Raw genomic sequence first — 20,628 nt, forward strand, 5'->3', positions numbered from 1 at the left:
GTGACTCACATTATGCAGACAATTAAAAACCCAGATTAAACAGTCTCCTCATGTTCAGAGAGGAATGTAAGTAGTAACTTTCCTAACATTTTTTAAGCACCAAGACAGCAATAGATCCTTTTAAACAATGCTACTTTTTGTAACCTTTTAAAGATTCACAGTCCTTGTGATGTTAGTGTACATATAATCTTTTTGCCTTATTATGCTTTCTGATAAAGTTTAATTTCATTTTCTTTTATCAGGAAAATGGATAAAAGAATCAGAATCAGAATCAGAATCAGAATCGTATTTTATTGCCAAGTACATTTGCACATACGAGGAATTTGTTTTGGTCAACACACCGAGGCAGCCATCTGCGGCGCCAAAAGATATCCTGCAAGGATTTATCATTCGTATTTTAATTGTGTTGAGGGGGTCCATGGGATATTTGCCTAGTTGGTAAGGGAATCTAATCTTAACTGCAGATGCCTGAGTAACTGTAAATCAGTCACCTGTGGTCAGCCTGCATCAACTGTGCAAGAAATGTAATATATTAGCACAGTCGCTGCACAGCTCAGCTGTCTGAGGGCCAGGCAGAATGTGGTGACAGTTGGTGGCAGGTATTTCAGTCAATGCGTCCTCTGGTCTGTGCCCTCCCAAACTGATGAAGAATACACTACATGACCAAAAGTATCTGGACACCCCTTGGTCTGGGGCTGTTGCTCATGGTTTGGGCTGGGCCCCTCAGTTCCAGTGAAGGCAAATGCTATTAATGCTGCAGCATACAATCACATTCTAGATGATTCTGTGCTTCCCCAACAGTTTTGGGAAGGCCCTCTCCTGTTTCAGCATGACATGGTTTTGGTTTTGTCAAGAACGATGTGGAAGAACTTGGGTGGCCTGCACAGAGCCCTGACCTCAACCCCATCCAACACCTTCGGGATCAATTGGAAAGCCAATTGCGAGCCAGGCCTAATCATCCAATCAGTGCCTGACCTTCTGGCTGAATGGATGCAAATCCCTGCAGCAATGTTCCAACATCTAGTATAAACTCTTCCCAGAAGAGTGGAGGTTATTATAGAAGTAAAGGGGTGGACCAACTCATGTTAATGCCTATAATTTTGGATGAGATGTTGGATGTCTGCTGTCCACACACCTTTGGCCATATAGTGTATCACAATGAGATGGATGAACTGACAATTAAGTACATAACAGATATCCAATATATAACAGATAACAGAAATGTCTGAAATAAAAGTGGCCACATTTCAAACAAGTCACTGTGAAGAAACCTTTCATCTCGGCTTTTCTCCTTTTTAATATAAATGTTTTATATAATAGTGCCATTTTTAATCCAAGTGATAACATTTAAAATAATATTTTCTGTATTGCACAACAAATATGTACACACAAGGAGTGTTTCACTGAAGGAAAATACAGTTTGAACTACAACAGTGAATACAATAAAAACTCTAAAGAAAGATAACATATTTTTATATAACTGAATGACTACACTTTTGAATATGAATATCAAAAACAGTGAGGAAATTATGTTTCGTGATGTTAGTTATTGTCTTTCTTTTTTGTCATTATTTATTACATGAATGCTTCATCTGATCTTAAGTCAAATGTCAAAAATAATGACCATGTGTCACCTTTTCTGATTCAATATACAATGTTTTACATTCCCAAATGCAAACCAATGTTATTCCATTAAATATGCACAGGATATAACCAAATTTAAAAATATACAGACATTTGTATCTTTATTTCTTTATAGCCATTGTTACCGTGTTCTTTACCACATTTTGGACTTCCACTTTAAACAGCTGGCAAATACAGGAACGAATAAACACTGTATATGTAAGGATATGCTGTCCAGAATATCATTTGAAGAATAAAATGGCCATGACTAATAAGGCAATACGTCACAGCTGTATGTACACATTGGTCCACTTGTTTGAGGTAATTAAAGTACCCACAGCTTTCAGCATTCACCTTTAGAAGAATTACCACCATTATTGATCATGAATGTTGAATGGAAATGAAAATGTTTGATTTAATCGATGAGAGTGGGGTTTTCTTTTTCCAGTTATGTTCACAAGAGGAATCGCCAGGGCTGTAGAGCCCGTTGGGCATAGCTGACCAATCCACAGCAGAGTTTTGGTCCTATGTTTTACCCCATGGGGTTGGAGGTCATGAAAACACTGTACAAATATCATACAAAACGTGTACATCTGGAAAGGAATTCATCAGAGGCAACCAGCTAATTGTTATAACGTCATTCATGACTCGCTTATTCTATTATGAGGGAGAAGCTATAGCATGTGTCCCTACTCCCTACCCATGGAGGCTACTACTTCTGTGAATGTTGGCTTCATATCTAGGCTTTACAGACTTTCTGTTCAGAAACAGCATGACAGAAATTTTCCAGTATGTCCTCGGATTTCCTTATTCTGCCTTTAACACTGCAGACTCCCTTCACACCTGGGGTGAAAGCAGACCTAGTGAATACTGTCAAACAGTAAACACAGCAATGTCAGGTGGTACATTGACAATGGGGCGGCAGGGTAGTATAATGGGTAAGGAACTGGTCTTGCAACCTGAAGGTCACAGGTTCGATTCCCAGGTAGGACACTGCCGTTGTAACCTTGAGCAAGATACTTAACCAGCATTGCTTCAGTATATATCCAGCTGTATAAATGGACCAATGTAAATACCATGTATAATGTTGTGTAAGTCTCTCTGGATGTGTGTGTCTGCTAAAAGCCTGTAATGTAATGTAATATAATATAGCAACCACAGGAATAGCTTACCTAGTGATTAAGAATAATCTCATATTATAGTACCAAAGAGCACTTTTTCTTTGAGTCGTTGACACTTCATCTGCTGGTTCCCATGATGCTTTTGGGTTGAGGTGAGTTGAAATGTGTGTGGGGGGGGTGGTGGTGTTATTTCCGTACCATGACCCACCCCCCATGCCCATAGCTGCAGCTAATTCTAGCGCTACCCACAATTATCCATTTGTACTAATGAACGTATGCTGTGAGTGGAACATTTTTATGTTCCTGTAGAAGAAACAAGCTTCCTTAGAAAGCAGATGCCACTCCAGGTTGAACTCAGATATCTGAAAACCACACGGATGCCTCAGCATCTTATGCCACAGTGTGCTCTCTCTCTGGGACAAAGAGCACAACACTGCTGTCCAACACAAAACCAGGTTCAGTCCAACAGCACCACAGACAATTAGCTCAGAGGCTGTGTGTGAGAGTACGTGCATGGTGTGTGTGTGTGTGTATGTGTGTGTTGATTATTTATGTGTGTGTGTGTGTGTGTGTGTGTGTGTGTGCGTGCAGGGAGGGATTCTTGGATGATGACGGCCCACCAGCAGCATCCTGGCTGATCCTTTGTGGACCCGACAAATATTTAAGAAACCCGGTGCACTCAAAATGTCCATCTGCTCCAACTCCCCAATACTTCCCCTTCCCAGGAGCGAAACAGGACTCTCTCTCTCTATTTGGATGTGGTATCTGTGGTATTGAGGGCCGGGGTGGAGGTTGTCTGCGGACGCGTGTCGGGCTGACGGGTTGGCGGGGGGACGCGGGGCACCCTAGCAGTTTGTGTCTTTCTGGAGCACGGGGAGGTAGCCATCTTTGGAGGCCTCCGCCCGCGGGGGCAGGTTGTCACCGTCGAGGGTGAAGATGGCCAGCATCTTCTCCTGCTCCCTCTTAGTCTTGGGCAGGTCGCCAGAGGGCTGAATGAGAATGTGAATGCGCTGGAGAAGTGTAGAGAGATAGAGAGGGAGAGAGAGAGAGAGAGAGAGAGAGAGAGGGAGAGAGAGAGAGAGAGAGAGAGGGAGAGAGAGAGAGAGAGAGGGAGAGGAAGAGGAAGAGAGAGAGGTCACAGTTAGTCTGCAGCTTTGAAACTCTATTCAGTAATCTACTTTTTTAGCACCACTAGCTGTTCACAGTTGGCAAACCAGAATGACAGACACAGCTCCTGAATGACGCAAGTACAGAAAATCTATCCTCTAAAAAATGTAATATTTTGATAATACTTCTCTACACCCAGGCTTACCTCTCTCATGGTTCCCTTGGTCGTGCAGATTTTGTAGATGGCCCAGAGGGGGATGCAGACCATGGAGGAGAGGGCCAGGAGCCAGCCCAGGGCGTAACCCCACCAGGGGTACACGTACTCGTTGTTGTACTTCAGAGGCGTGTATTTGATCAGAGAGAAGGCGAAGGTACCCTGAGGAGATCAATGTGGAAGAGGTCGGTTTGCCGCAGGCACGCCCATTAAACTCACGGACTTACACGACCTACGCACCGGCCTTATCCAGAGAACTGCGCTCTCTATAACCTGTTTATATGCAGCTGTATATTACTGAAGGGAGCAAGGAACCATGGTTAGGGGCGCGATAACAACATTTCAGCCACTTCACTTTTCATTCAGTTTACTAATGGTCTGAACTACGATAGACGAGTGAGATGTGTGTGTGTGTGTGTGTGTGCGTGCGTGTTTTTTTTTTCAGCAGCTGTTTCCCTGTTAACCAATAGAGGGTGCTATTTAAGTTCTAGTGTGCACATTAACAGTCATACTATGTACGGTATGCACCCTACTGTGAAGGCAGAATAGAATGGCTGTTGGATTAACTTAGATTTAAGGCTTGGGCAAATCAGAAAAATAAATATATAATATTACTATGATTCCTCTGATTTGGTACAGCCTGATGCGATGCAATGAGCAAAGACCTGTGATTAAATGTTTTTACTCACGAAGCACGTGGCAGGGGTGAAGAACAGCCAGCAGTATTTGATCACAGGTCCCGGGCGATAGCCGATCATGTCTTCAATGTTGTCATAGAAACGATCAGCGCCTGCAGCGATGGAGAAGAAAAGTAATTTGGTCAGTCGCTCCGTAGCCAAGTTATGCACCCCCCCCCCCCCCCCCCCACGTGTTCATTTCTGAAGGGCCCCTTGGTACGCAGGTTTTATTTTCACCAATTACATTGATTTGAGCTGTTAATCATCCATATGCATCAATGTCAGTTCACTTGTAGCTTGACTCACAGAAAACTTTTATTGTAGGGACTAGTCTATAGAATAGTCTTTATACTTTGTATAAATGTACATGATATATAAATGCCATCCCATGTAACACGCCTTATTATAAATTTATTAATGAATATAAATGCTTTCTTTCTTTGTATGGTTCAATAATCTGTGCAGCCTGAAAAGCAAACTCCACCTCCACTATTTAGATCGTACTTCATAATGAAATTTATTTGGGAGGTATATTCGATATTAGAAGCATTGGCTTGTGTTTACCCATTGTTGGGTGTGTGTGTGTGTGTGTGTGTGTGTGGCACTCAGATAAAGCTAGAGACCGAAACTGCCTACATATACTTTGAATTCATATCTGGCCTCAAGTAGTCAAACAAGGGATTACGTTCCAGCAGTCAGCCCTAAAACGAATCCATTGCAGACATATGCATCGATACGGATCATGAACAAGGTAACTTCAAAGCACCATTTTAACACTAATTTATCGAAGCCTTTAGGGAAGAAAAACAGCTATCTCTGATCAAGTTGACAAGTGAACTGCATCGATTCGCTCAAAACCGGCCCATCAGTTAAAGCGAAAGCAGCGGTGTGTTTAATTGGTTCTTGTCCCCAAGTGCCCTTCAGGTTCGCAGACACTAAAACTGACACGGCTTTCTATTAATGTGCTACAGTTCAGGATGAGTCACCATTACATCACCAATGAGAACAACCCATCCGTCTCCCTTTCCTAGCTTTTCCCCCGCAGGCTGCGTTTCATCGTAAATCGCGCGTTATGAAATGATTCATTTCACGGACGATTCGTTATTTGTTCGACGCTCACCGTAAATCCAGGCGATGCAAACCGTTTCGAAAACAGCCACGAACAGGAGGCACATCCCGCTGGCGGCGTAGTAGTCGAAGAGCTGGAAGATGTACATGCCCCCCTGCAGGGAGGAGAGAGAGGAGGCCAGGGGGAGAGAGAGAGGAGGTGAGGAGAGGGAGAGAGAGGAGTTGCAGATGGGTAGATTTCAGTTTATTCCTGCTCTTATCTATTTAATTCATTCATTTTTGTTCCCTGTAGGGGACATGAGTCTCTGGACTTGATCTAAAAAAAACATATATTCTGAATGCTGAATCCTTCACTACAAGGGACATCCAATAAAAATAAAATGAATAATATTTTTAAAAATATTTTCACGGCATCCAAGGCACTTGTATTGTACATAAAAAATGTTAAATCCAGAATAAACCAATAAAAATAAAAAACTTTTTATTTTCTGATTTTTGCCAGGAGGATATAAGCCCACTATGGGGTTTAAACATGTGAAACAGAGGGTTGAAAACAGAGCATTTCCATTGGAAAGGCCATAGTGTCAGGGCAATTTTCATTTTGATGAAAACATATCTACTAAAACAACTACATTTCTGCCGGGTCTCTGGAGGGTGTGTAAAGAGCTCTTCTGTATTTCAAACACACATCTGACTGAGGTCCGACAGGAAGGCTCCTCCCTCCTGCTGGCCCCCCGGCCTACCTCCGTCAGCATGATCAGCCCGATGAGGTAGGAGACGACGGCCACGGCCAGGATGAAGAGCTCCCTGCGGTTCTTCCTCCGGAAGACGGAGGGGTACATGTCCACCACGGCCGTCACCAGGCTCTCCACGCACACAAACTGGCCGGGGAGGGGAAACCACGGCGATTAACCCTTTGGAGTGTAGGTTTTTTTGTTGGAACGCTTGCTTTTCAAGATTCTGTGTCGGCGTTCTGGAACTCCACTGCCGTCAATTATCGGTCGTGTTTGTTACATCAGCAACAGAATGTTCACCTAAGAACATTCCAATCACATATCTGTTATCTTTCTCCTTAAAGGGCAACTGCATTCAAAAATCATTACGTCACTGATAGTACCTTTGACCAAACAACTGAATGTTTGCAAGACCCCCTGAATGACAATTTTGCTCCCGTATAACCTTTATCCTTTCTTCAACTGTACGATATGGATTCAGAAAATTATTAGTGGAGGCGCAAGTTAAGATTTAACCAAAAGAGGACTTCAAACCTTAAGCTATGTCTGAAATATCATAGTGTAAACATTGTAATCTGAGAAATAAGGAGAGAACAACAGATTTGTTAACACTAACCAGACATCTCCACTCACTTAAAGGATGAGGAGGAACTAAATCCCTCCCCCCCTCTGCACACACACACACACACACACACACACATACAGCTACAGCTTGCTACAAAATGTGTGTTTTTATCAGCTAATCAGCTAATTCATTTTGCATGTGCGCGCATGCATGTGCACGTACATGTGCACAGGCGCGCGTGTGTGTACGTGTGCACGTGTGTGTGTGTGTGCGTGTGCACAGGCGCGCGTGTGTGTACGTGTGCACGTGTGTGTGTGTGTGCGTGTGAAGGGCGGAGGAACGCCGGGCCAATGGGTGAAAGTGGGCGCGCGCAGACACGCCCCGACCGGCTCCGTGGAGAAAGCTAGCGCCGCCGCCGCTTCCTCTGAAACCATTAAAAACTTTCCACTCCATGTGACATCAGCGGGGAAATATTCACTCCGCATGTGCCGCCGGTTAACAAGTGTTCGCGAGCACACGTCACAGCACAGAGGATAAACATTAAACAGAAATAGATGGTGGGGGGTGTGAGGTGTGTGTGTGTGTGTGTGTGTGGGGGGGGGGGGGGGGTTGTAGGTCTCTGCAGGTCAATCTCAGCTGCATTTCCTCTTCGCTCTCATTGGCCTGTGGGGATTTAACCCTTACCTGGCTGTCGAGCCCAAGCAGGACAATCATGATGAAGAAGAAGCAGGCCCACAGCGGGGAGAAAGGCATCATGGACACCGCGCGCGGGTAGGCGATGAAGGCCAGGCCAGGACCTGAGATAGAGAACAACGCACACTGCTCACAAACCCCGCCTCTCTGTGTGTGGGGAGCATCAGACGCACTGACTGACAATGCTGAGGGTAACTGGAAAACCACTGGCAATGCGTTACTCAAGTGCATTACTGTTACACAAGTTTGTAGATAGCTTGAAAAATAACAGTGTTAAGTCTTTAATTTACCCTTTGAACAGTAGGGTTTTTTGGAATGTCTTTTTCTAAATTCTACTGTAAGTCAATATCCTAGAACTCCATTGCTTTCAATCAACAGTACTGATGGTTACATCAGCATTACAATGTCCCGTTGCAATCACATTTTTTGTGATTTTACACCTTAAAGGGTTTAAGGGTGAAAACCTTTTATTTTCAAATGTATTCATTTACCTTTTTTGCCTCTGTGTTAGACATTCTAGACCATCAAGGCCTCACTGTGTAGTATTATTTTCCTTGAACTGATCAAGCAGCGTTTCAGTTTTTGTTCGTACAGTAGCACAATCTTAAGGATGTCCAGAGAGACCCCCAAGGAATTCCCAACACCATAGAGTTCCGTCAGGAGCAGGGGGGCCTAGAGTACGTACCGGACTCCGCCACCTCGGAAATGGGAACGTTCTGCTCGTAGGACATGAAGCCCAGGATGGAGAAGATGGCGAAGCCGGCGACGAAGCTCGTGCCGCTGTTCAGGAAGCACAGGGCCAGGCAGTCTCTGAAATCACCACAGAGTGCATGCAGGTTAGCAACGGTCGCTAACGAGGCCTGGTGAGCCAATGGCAGGACAGGGAGTCACAAGTCGACCTCAAAAATGGGCGGAGCCATGATGTCACAGGCTCTAAGCCATTCACGGGCCACGCCTATCGCACACGCTGAAGCGTGTCGATCGGTGCGTGCGAGTGGATGGGTGACAGGACATGATAGCTCCGCCCACTGTTGACGAAAGCCTTGTGCCGATTGGTTGGGAGGCCTCGGACACGCACTTGTAGCAGTTGTTGTTGTACTTGTTGTAGCTCCCCAGTGCCGTGAGGCAGCCCAGGCAGATGGCGTAGGAGAAGAAGATCTGGGTTCCAGCGTCCATCCACACCTGAGAGAGAAAAGAACAGGAGGATCAGGGAGGGGTTATTTGCAAAGCAGCCTTAAATGACGAACACTATTTGTGAGACTATTAAATATTACAGATATTTGTAAGACATCCAGACACTGGAAATTGCTTCTTGATTTCTGCACCGGTGATTCTCTAAACCCAGATGCTCACAGCCAGCAGAACATGCAAATACTGAAGCCAAACAGAGCTAGCCAGGGTTCATAGGCGATGCACCTCCCTTCAGAGTCAAACAGCTACACACAGTCTACATCAAGAGACAGCTACTTACAGTCCACATCAATAGACAACTGCACACAGTCTACATAAATAGACAGCACCACCTAGGCCACACTAGACCACCTAGACTTTTCACCTAGACAGTTTGTCACTCTCACTGGTCACACGTCCTGCCAGGCATTTCACAGCATCGCTCCAGCCCCGAAAGACTACAAAAACCAGGCCGCCTAGAGGAAAACAGCCACAGAGGTGACACCCGCGGGAAGGCATTTATGTGTTTAGTAAGAAACAGGAAAAAGAACAGAAGAAGAACGGACGGCCCAGCCGGGTGATGCTCTGGCTTTTCGGTGACAGCCAGGCTACAGCGGGGAGACAGGCGTTTCGCTTCAGCCCCCCCCCCCCCCACCACCACCACCCTCAGCGACTTTGTTTGTATTCTTCTCAGCCATCGGGCCCAACCGGTTCAAACCATTTTCTCGGGGTCGGGGTCGGGGCCAGGGGGAGTCAGGTGGTGCATAGAGGGGGGAGGAAGGCAGGGGGGGGGGTCGGGGGGGGGAGGTTCGATGGACTGTTTTCAGTTGCCGCGGGGGGTCTTCCTCTACCCCGTAGAGACCGTCCCCTTTTCGTGGGGGGCGCAGATGGTCCCGTTCAATGCTCCCTGTCCCAGCTGGGCTCACACACAGCCCTGGCATGCGCAAGACCCCCCCCCTCCCCACCCCCCAGATGGAGAGCGATTTAAGGGGTGGCTTTCTGAGAATACCGCACACATGGGGGGTCACACTCTGGTGGGGAGCTGGACAGGGCACGGGGTCCAAACAAAAGACCCCCTAGGAAACACACCTGTCTGCTCCAGTCAGAGGACAGGCTGCTGCTCACTCAGAGTTAAACAGGGCCCGTGAATAACAGCTAGGCCTGTAAGCCTGTCCTGGAAATGTTTCTCACAGCCCAAAGTTGTGAGGTCACAAATAGGTGATTAGAACGTTCTTGACTGAACATTCTAATGCTGATGTAACAATCACTACTGGTAACGGAAAGCAATGGAATTCTAAAACACTAGAACATTCTAACAAACCTACTCCTCAAAGGGTTAAGGATATTCAGTGGTGTGTGTGCGGTACGGAAATGGTGTGCGGGGGGTGGTTTGGGGGGTACCTGAGGGTCGGCCAGTCGGCCCAGGTCAGGATACAGGTAGAACTGGATTCCCCTGGAGGCACCAGGCAGGGTGACCCCGCGGATCAGGAGGATGACCAGCATGACGTAGGGGAAGGTGGCGGTGAAGTATACCACCTGCGGAAAACAAGCAGCAGATTCACGCACCTGAAACAATCACCTCACACGAAAACATGTGTGCGCCAGTATGTCACTTTCTCCCCGATCCCTAAACCATTCTCTCAACCTCAGCCCAATTCACAGACCATCATGATACACCCATTGGTTAAATTCTCCATTCTCATTGGCTGAGAGAGTGTTTATTGTGTTGACACGGATAACCAGAATAACACAGGGCTATAATTTATTTCCACAGTTATTATTAATAATGAATAAAATAGAACTAGAATTAATAAAATATCCCACGCATACATGTACATTAAAGGCAAAAAAAAAGCAAGTTAACAACAACAACAAAGTACTCCAACAATTTTAGAATTTTAGAGTTGAAGTCGCAAGTAGCCATTGTATATGAAATAAACCACTCCAAGCTCGAGCAGCTGTATGAAAATAAACTACTTCATGGTGGTTTATTTTTATACAACCGCACAGCCAGGTGTAGTTCATTCCTGACGTGAAATCCCTCTATTGAACTGTCATTGAAAAACAATTGCTCTGCACAAGACGCCATGAGGATATTTTATTTCTTTTTGCTTTTCATTGACAGGAGAGTAAATAGACTTTGAATCAAAACTTTCACAAAATCTGTAGTCCTATTTTTTAAATTATGGTTATTATGGTATATTTTGATGTGATGTGCAGGACTGTGGTAATTTCTACTGATTGTACTAGGTGTTATGAACATAGTTTATTCAGCTTGGGTAGTTGTTTTATGCCAGATTTTCAGAACTGGCCCCCAAGTGAATTTCCTAGAAATAGTGAAGGTACAAAAGGTAAAACAAACACACACACACACACACACACACACACACCTTTCCTGTGGACTTTACGCCCTTCCAGATGCAGAAGTAGCACATGATCCAGGCGACCAGGAGGCAGACGGCCAGGTCCCAGTGCAGGTGGCCGATCTGGTCGATCCCAGGGGAGATCCTCAAGGCCCTCCGTCTGTGTGCACCGGGAACAGGCCGAAGGACCACAACTCAGCCCGAGGGGGGGATAAACGGGGGAACTCCCTGTAGCCCGCCCCAAACGGCACAGGTACTGTATGGTGCAGCACTGTCTGCAGGGTTGCCATGTTACCGTGTTCTTCTGGGAACACCTGACTTCGGCTAGCTATAACCGGTTCCTACAGCACAAATGACTCGATGTGAACTCGCCTACTCGTTCATTTTATTTAAAGCTATGCCCAACACTGTGTGCAATTTATTAAGCTTTTGAAAGATTAGGGGTTAAGAGAAACACTCACTCCCAGAATTCAATGACAGGGGAAGTAGCATTCACGGCCATGGTTAAGTTGGGGGAATCACTCCTCCTCTGAAACTCCACGCAAGATTCTTAAAGATAAAAAAATTAATGTCAGACATAGCATGGTCTCAAAACACAAGTGAGCATATTACTATAAACAGTAATGTTGATTAATTGGTTTACATTGTTTCTTATACTGTATAGTTTCTGTATTTGTCTATATATGTTCATAGTGATGTTAAACTAACTACTGAGTGTTAACAGTAAATGTACACATCTACTGTTCAATTATTGTGACAAATGAAATTGCTTCAAAGCATTAATTACTTTGAGTACCAGGAAACTCCATATTACAGAGAAGAATACAACAGAAAATACATATTAAAACGTTAATGAAATATTACTAGAGACATTTCTGTGCACATATTAAAAATGACAACGTTTCAGTTGCTTCCAAAAGCAGTTCTCTCTACCTTCGTGCGAACACAAAGCTAAGCTGAAGGGTTCAGTCAAGATTTTGGTTCAAAGGTGATTTTGCCGACAAAATGGCGACCGGAACCACGTTCTCTCACCCGTGTTCCAGGTGTTGTTGCAGGAGGACCACGGGAGATCCCACGAGAAGGAGAAGCTCAGGTAGAAGATCCCCCAGGCCAGGACGATGATGTAATAGAAGTTGAGCAAAGCCACAATGACCTGCGTGGCGTAACCAATGCCTGCACCGACACAACAGGGGGAAGCCATGTGTCAGACAAACACAACAGTAAATCCACAAAATGTGCACTTTGTGGTTACCCTCCATCATAATGTGGAGTTCAGTCCTTTTGATTTTGTTTTTTTTTATTGTTGTTTATTTTATATTTTTAATACTGCTTTTCTCAACGAATGCAATTTATGAGAAGGACATTCATTAAACTGACTATTTCTTTCAAAATACATTACATTTATCACTTCTTCAATGTGAAAATTGAATTCCAACAATTAACCAAAATAAATGTATTTTTTTGCATTATTGAAATGTGTGTCTGCATGAAGTAGCACATTATTATGACCAAAAGGATTATAGACTGAAGTAAGGTGACAATAATTGCAAGTAGCTTTAAGTCTTCCATGACCTTGAACAACCTATGAGACAGTTTTTTTTTTCTTCTTTCTGGGTCTTGCTGCCTACTGTGGCTGTTTACCGGTGGGGGGTGGTGGTGGTGGTGGGGGGTGGGTGGTGGGTGGGTGGTGATTCATACTGGGTCTAACTCTGAAAAGCTTTGCCTGCCTGGAAGGTGGCCAGCACTGGGAATAAGCCAGACCCTCCATTCATGTAAGCATGCACAGTGACAGCACTGTTGGCGTACCCAGAATTCCTCTCTTCATTCCATTCAGTCCAGCCTGGGCTGTACTGGGGGAGGGGGGGTGGGGGGTCTATGAGAGGTGTTCTCCCCGCCCCTCGGCACTGATCTCAATGAGGAGTTATTCTAGAGAGCAGGGTGAGAGGGTTCTCTACAGCAGCGAATTACCCACAATGCCACTGCACTAAACACAATCACTTGTCCGTCAAGATCTGAAGCTGCTGAAAGGGTGCGGTGACTTTCTGAGGACGTAAAATCCAGCCAGTCACAGCCTGTGACATACTACGGTACAAAGCCAAAGCAGACGGGGGCCAGGGAGAACTTCTGAGCGTGCAGCTGTTAGTAGTCAGGTGCAAAACTATACACAGAATGTACCCATAATTCCATTTGCATTACATTTAGTGGCCAACTGCTTACATGGCTTACTTTCTTTTTTTGGAAATTTTCTTTAGTTGCTGGATATTTACTGAAGCAATTCAGGTTAAATTACAACTGCAGTGTCCCAACTAGGACTCAAACCTGCAAGCTCTCAGTTGAAAACCCCGCTCCCATTACGCTACACACAGCAGCGGTTTTGGAATTTTTCCCTTTCCTTCGTTTTTTTAAAAAGGCGAGTCCAGCGAGGCCTCTCTTTGAGGGATTGTGTGTCACCTTCGAACAGCGGGCTGATCTTCCTCCAGCAGGTGATTCCTCCCTCGCTGGTGAACTGGCCCAGCGACGTCTCCAGAAAGAACACGGGGATCCCGCACGTGAAGAGGAAGATGAGGTAGGGGATGAAGAACGCACCTGTCTCGGGGGGGGGGAAGAAGGAAGAAACGTCAAAGGCTGTGGCTTCAGCCCCGGTCCCCTAGGATCGCCCCGGTCAGTTAGTCCGTCAATCTTTGTTTCTGCATTGTCATTTTAAGGCCGTAACTGAAGAACAACACTATTAAAGCGGAGTATAGATTTGACTGTAAGATCCTCAGTCATTCCTTTCAATAGAGGACAACCGGCACTACCAAATGGTGCACAACCTCAGAAAGTTGTTCCAACGTCGTGAAGAAGTGAAGATGCATCAGACAGAAAGTATTCCTTGCCTGCTTGACAAATAATACACTCCGTTACCAGACCTGGGTCAAATACGTATTTGCTTTGGATTCCAAATGCTTTGCTGTGCTCTATTGATCTTGCCTGGCGTAAGTGAGCCTGCCAATATGACCAGAAGGCGGGGTTTGCACTTTCTGAGAGTATTTCATTGGTTCCAATACAGCAGACAAGATCAGTAAGTATTTGACCCAGGTCTGTACGTTACCTATAGCGCTTCTCATCGGTACACCACATAACCGCAGTGAAGCAGGGTCAAGGTAAACAGAAGGAGCCATGGAGAGGGCAGGAAAGACTTCAGACCGTTTGGTCGACGGGACGTCCAGCAGAGGCTCGTTCAGAAAACAATCAAGTTTCTGAAAAAAGCCAAAACATCCTCGCTCATCTGAGGGACAGCTGCGGAAGGTCAGCCGAGTGGAAAGATCAAACAACAGCTGCCTCGGTGACCTCTGACCTTCGTTAAGCCTTCCTGGGGTCTTGTGGGGGGAGGTCTTGGGAATACCATGGTTAAACAGGGCAATATGCCCTCTGCGTTTGGGAGTTTATGAGATTTAAATGAGGAACTTCTACATGTGCACAAGTGCAAATACTCATACAGTCAACAAATAACTGTGGGTAAAGTCACTTAGCAGGACGTTGGGTCATCATGTGTGATCAGTACAACCTGCATCGCATCATGGAATGGTCTTCCCGTTTATGCTTTGTAGACGGAAGCCATATTTTATTAATTCTTTGCGTAACCAGGTAGGTCAGCTGAGAACTTGATTTCCCATTTCGGTCGAAACCTGCACCATTCTGGCGCTGTGCCAAGCTCTTCAGTAAACACTAGAAGGGGTTGCTGCAGGACACGTTACTTTTTTACTCAAAGTTAAATTTGCAGTTCTGGTCAAATTGGGCCAATATGTTAAAGCGATCAATGAGTCAATAGATTAACCCAGAGGTCATTGGCACTTCAGATGCCGTTGCTGCCTCTATTTATGAAGTCACGTGGACTTTTAAAAGCACAAACAAATGAACTGGTTTTGAATTTGAATCACATGAATATTTTCTATGCATCGAGTCGCGTTTTAGGGTAAATGAAGTGTACTGGACATGGTGAATTGCAGTAATCGCTCTGTCATGTATTTAAACACGATGATGTGACTTCATGCATTGCTTTTTTAAAATATAGGATACACAAAAAATAGCAGCCAACCTTTTCTCGGTAAATAGTGAATCTTAGTCTGCATGGTAAAATGCGTTCTATATCTGGCATAACTTTTGAAAGCACTAAAAGGTGCCATAAACATTTTGCAATCACCTACATTTACGTGATTAAATAGTTACCAGAGAAACTGTGCATCTGCTATAAAATTTTACCGGTGTGTTTGAAAGCAAAACAAGAACCATGTCCCAGAAACACAGCTTTCTATTTAAAGAGCACACGGCAGAAAAGGTTTGTGGAACACCAAACCCAACCTGGCAACACGTTTCTCTTCGAGTTCCCTTCAATGTCCCCACCTTTCTCACATCGCTGCTATGAACACACTGTGTATGCACACCCACACACACACATTGTTGCATTGTCATCTTCTCTCTGCTGCAACACAAAAAAAGGTTAGCTCGTCACCCTTGACTTCTGGTTGGCATGGGCAGCTGCAGAGAGAGAGAGAGGGAACGCTATCGAGTTGCGGGTCGTCCCACCCAGACTCACCTCCGCCATTCTTGTAGCACAAGTAAGGGAACCGCCACACGTTGCCGAGGCCGATGATCTCCCCGGCGACCGACAGCACGAACTCCAGCTTGTTGCTCCACTGGCCCCTCTCCTTCATCTTCTCTTCCGTCTGCGGGACCATCTCCAGGGGCCGGCCGTGGCCGTTGGAGGGGTCCGTTCTCTCCGCGTCACCTGCGTGGCGTAATGGCAGCGTCATTGGGGGTGGGGGGGGGGGGGCGGGGCGGGGCACCTGAGGTTTCCCTGGAGATGTCGGTTGGGTGTTCCTCCCCCCTGCTGATATGCACCTTCAGAATTAGCAGGAAGAGCTGATAGGACAGACTGTTCACCATATGAGGTAAACAGGAAATCAGCATGTCTCCCTGGCGACAGAATGCCAGGGTATTGATAGTCTCCACAGGACACTTGTTTTTACGGGAAAATACAAAGATGCTTAAATGAGATTATAAGGGTGTATTGGGTGGCTCATCCTGTTAAAGCACTGTTATAGTGCTTAAAAGGACCCACAACTGGATGTCCGGTCACTCTAGGATTGCATAGGGATCACCCAGAAAACACACACACCTACACACACACACCACACTCACACACACACACACACACACCACATGCATACTCGCACACACACACGCACACACCACACTCACACACACATACAAACACACACACGCACGCACACACACACACACACACACACACACACACACACACTCCCGTCGTGTCACATTAACCGGCCACCATGTTCCTGGCTCTCTCTCTCTCTCTCTCTCTCTTTCCCAGCTCGGCCCTGGCACCGCTATTTTCCTCTCCTTTGGTTTTCTGACAGTACAAACCAAACGGCGTAATGACCCGTCTTGGGGGGGAGGGGGGGGGGGGGCGAGCTTCCCTCTCCGCCCTCGACAGGACCTGCCATTGAAAAATAACAGCTGAGTTTCTTTAAATACTTCAGGTCCGAAACAAGAGAGGAGGGCTTCCCACTGTGGCCGGAGCCCTGGGAATGTGCCTCCTCTCTGTGGGGAGAGCCAGGCAAACCCCCCCCCCCATTCCCCCCCGCCTGGTGCTCACTGGACCGCGCAAAGGCTGGCGGTAAAGCACGGTCCTGACTGTACTTCAGGGGGTCATTTACAGCAGGTACCTGGCAAGGCTTTGGCACCATGAAGTAACAGGGTACGCGACTCGAATCTCTCAGGTGTGCCCTCTGCCAGACCTACGCTTTAATACTGAGAGCCATGTCACTCCTCACCATGCACAGGCTAAACTTCTCACCGTGCACAGGCTAAACTTCTCACCGCGCACAGGCTAAACTTCTCACCGTGCACAGGCTAAACTTCTCACCGTGCACAGGCTAAACTTCTCACCGCGCACAGGCTAAACTTCTCCCCGTTAGCTAACCAGCCGTTAGCTAGCCAGGGCTCAAGCTCTTCCTCCAGCACAAATATGCAAAAGCATAAATAAAATAAGTAGCCAGAGACAACAGCTTGGAACATTTGTCATGGGGGTGTTCAATTGGCAGACATGTTTTGTGCAGTTACATTACACGCAGCTTATGTTATACTTGCATACCTATCCATTACATATCTGCATATTTACTGAAGTAATGCAGGTTACCTGCCATACAGTGCAGTGTCCCACCGGTAACCTTTACCTACAGTCATAGAAACTTCACAAACCGCTATGCAACAGCGCCGCTCCAACAAAAACAAATATGCATATTTAAACCTGCACTTATTGGTGACATTTCCCTTTCAGTTGAAATCAAATCTAAATATGTATTTGCATGACAAAGTGTCTGTGGTATTAGTATAAATAGATTCTAGACACCACGTCTGGCTTTGACACACTGAGTGACACTGTCACTCCAAGATGAATATTGAAAGGGGACCCAAGATACAGATCCAAAAATATTGTTTTTCAGTCGCGCATCCTTCGATGGAAATCTGAAACGAATGAACAGTTCCTTCCTGTGCGGGAGCAATCGATCAGCGTGTGCCAGGGTAAATTTAAGGCGGACCAAACAAACAGGAAGAGAAACGCATTGTTATGAAGCAAGTCGGTGCACATGCCGCACAGATAAAAAGGAAAAGAGGTCTGCACGTGTCAAGTGTGTGGAGAGGCGTGTGCGTGCCAAAGGTGAGCCAACCACGACCCTGACGCTAACCGGCTCGGGCTGAGGAGGTGTGTCGTCAGAAGATCGTGTTAGAAGTTTCTAAACATTAATTCTTTCAAAATGGCCGCCGTGTGGCTTCAGCGTGTGGGTGCACCCCATAGACAGTGGAGCAGACTGGCATCTTTCTGGCCTTCCTCCATTGACTTCAAATGGGGGTGAGAGTCCGGCCTAATCAAATAATGACTAGACCGACTTTAGAAAAAAAAATATATGACATGGTATGCACTCATTTTGGGCCCACTTGGACACAAAATATGAACAATTATTTTATCAGACAAAAATAATATAGTTTGCAGTACTTTGAACTCCAACATGCTTACAACTCCCAATAGAATTAAACTTGCAGCTATTGCTCTTGCAATAAGTAATCTTCAGATTCTGAAAGGTGAGTTTGCATTACAAAAAATAAAACTGCATCACTCTTGCAGCAAAAAGGCCGATCCATTGAATCAGACACTAATTTCCATTTCTGCACTCTTACTATGTACATACCATATGCATAATTTTGATAATGCGAAAAGGGCCTACATCGGTTCCACGGCCGTCACTAAAAACCGAACTGAGCTCTACGTGAGAAGACGCGTACGCAAAGGGGGGCTGGATTCAGAACGATCACGGCGAGACAAAAAAAAAAAAAAAAAAAATCTTCCGCCAGCACGTGTCTGAAATCACTGGGATGCCGGAGCGGTACATTTCCACTGCGGCCGGGGGCCAAAACGCGCGAGGACGCCGCCGCCGGTGCCAAGCAAACACGACTTCCTCTGGGGTGCAATCTCACGCCACGCACGAGCAGACAGAGAGGGAGAGAGAGAGAGAGAGAGAGAGAGAGAGAGAGAGAGAGAGAGAGAGAGAGAGAGAGAGAAAGACAGAGAGAGAGAGAGAGAGAGAGAGAGAGAGAGAGGGGGAGAAAGAGAGAGAGAGAGAGAGGGAGAGAGAGAGAGAGAGAGAGAGAGGGAGAGAGAGAGAGAGAGAGAGAGAGAGAGGGGGAGAGAGAGAGAGAGAGAGAGAGGGAGAGAGAGAGAGAGAGAGATAGACAGAGAGAGAGAGAGAGAGAGAGAGAGAGAGAGAGAGAGAGAGAGAGAGAGAGAGAGAGAGAGAGAGAGATACAGAGAGAGAGAGAGAGAGAGAGAGATATACAGAGAGAGAGAGAGAGAGAGAGAGAGAGAGAGAGAGGGGGAGAGAGAGAGAGAGAGAGAGAGGGAGAGAGAGAGAGAGAGAGAGAGAGGGAGAGAGAGAGAGAGAGAGGGAGAGAGAGAAAGGGAGAGGGAGAGAGAGAGAGAGAGAGAGAGAGAGAGAGGTGGAAAAACACCAAGAAGACAGCTCAAAATAACTACCTGAACAAATACACAAACTCCGCATAGTTCAAAATAAATACTTAAAAATACACACACACACACAAAAAACCTTTAATTCTCACAGATTTTTTGACTGGAAATTAGCCAAGCAACAGCAAATAATACCACATATAAAATGTGATTTACAAAAAAAAAAAAAAAACAGGACGCTACAGCATGGCATTGTAAATCAATGGCAGTTCACTCTATTGTGAGATACTTTGACTGTGTATAAACAGATATTTCAGCTCTGAGATGCACTGAGACTGAATACACTGGTCAACTCATTTGAGTCTCCCAACGTGTTCTGCAGGTGAAACAGGGGAACAAAATGGACAGTAACAATTGGTACTCACCTTTCATTGTGATGCCAAAATCTGCCTTGGTTTTCAACTGTCTACTAATATTGATCTGTAAAGGTCCCGTAAAGGCTTTGACTATTTAAAGTGTGGGCAGGGGGGGAGGAGTCAAGTTTCCCTCAAACTCTCCCACCCCCCCCAGTTCCAGCCCACTTTTCTCCAGACCCATTCTCACACTCCCTCACACAGACACACACACACACACACACACACACACACGGACTGCGGCGCACACAGGAGGTCTGTGCGGACTCGGTTGTGTAACCTTTGGCCAGACTCTACCCCAAGACTCTCTTCTTCTGAAGGGAGGAGCTACACAAGGTGGTGGGGGGTGGGGGGTTGTTCAGGGAGGGAGGGGGGGGGGCACAGAACCCTCAGTTATACTTACATGAACTCTTGGAACAGCCCCACCCCACCCCCCACCCCCCAACCCCCTCGCACACCCCCGACCCCCAACGAGCATGACCTGCTCTCCCCCACCCTTCAGCAAAATGCTGAAAAAAGAAAAAAAGTCATTTCAAAGCCCGCCAGCGCCCGCACTTTCACAATCACGACATCACCCCTGCTTAGCGACGGCCCCCAGCTCAGAACACTTCCTCGATTCAGCCCCCCCACCCCACCCCAGCACCCCCCAAAAAGGGGGTTTTTATTCTCCCCCAAATCGCTCCACTTCCTCACGGGCCGGGGGGGGGGCCCTCCATTCAGGGGGATTTTCCCACCGCGGGGGATCAGAAAAGCGCCGTCCGGGACGCTTGTCCCGGGGGCCCGCGGCGCCTAACAAAAACCCAGGGTCCCGTTCGAGGGGGGGGCCCCTTTCTGGGCCCGAGTCGTCTTGGCTC

The 20,628-nt window shown here is 46.3% G+C and overlaps 1 protein-coding gene across 1 annotated transcript; it reads right to left on the minus strand.

Annotated features, from left to right (window-relative positions):
* Positions 1-1,272: 1,272 nt before the first annotated feature.
* Positions 1,273-19,947, minus strand: slc6a13 (solute carrier family 6 member 13). The gene is made up of 15 exons (XM_035402328.1): positions 19,787-19,947; positions 15,912-16,103; positions 13,787-13,921; positions 12,368-12,508; positions 11,797-11,884; positions 11,363-11,495; positions 10,374-10,508; positions 8,881-8,984; positions 8,488-8,612; positions 7,794-7,906; positions 6,554-6,691; positions 5,863-5,965; positions 4,755-4,855; positions 4,057-4,227; positions 1,273-3,754 (listed from the first exon to the last, which is right to left on the minus strand). Exons 1-15 carry the CDS (start codon positions 19,791-19,793, stop codon positions 3,590-3,592), a joined length of 1,851 nt encoding a protein of 616 aa, XP_035258219.1. The 5' UTR covers positions 19,794-19,947; the 3' UTR covers positions 1,273-3,589.
* Between the last annotated feature and the right edge of the window lie 681 nt (positions 19,948-20,628).

Source organism: Anguilla anguilla, chromosome 19, assembly GCF_013347855.1.
Source record: "Anguilla anguilla isolate fAngAng1 chromosome 19, fAngAng1.pri, whole genome shotgun sequence".
Taxonomy (NCBI): domain Eukaryota; kingdom Metazoa; phylum Chordata; class Actinopteri; order Anguilliformes; family Anguillidae; genus Anguilla; species Anguilla anguilla.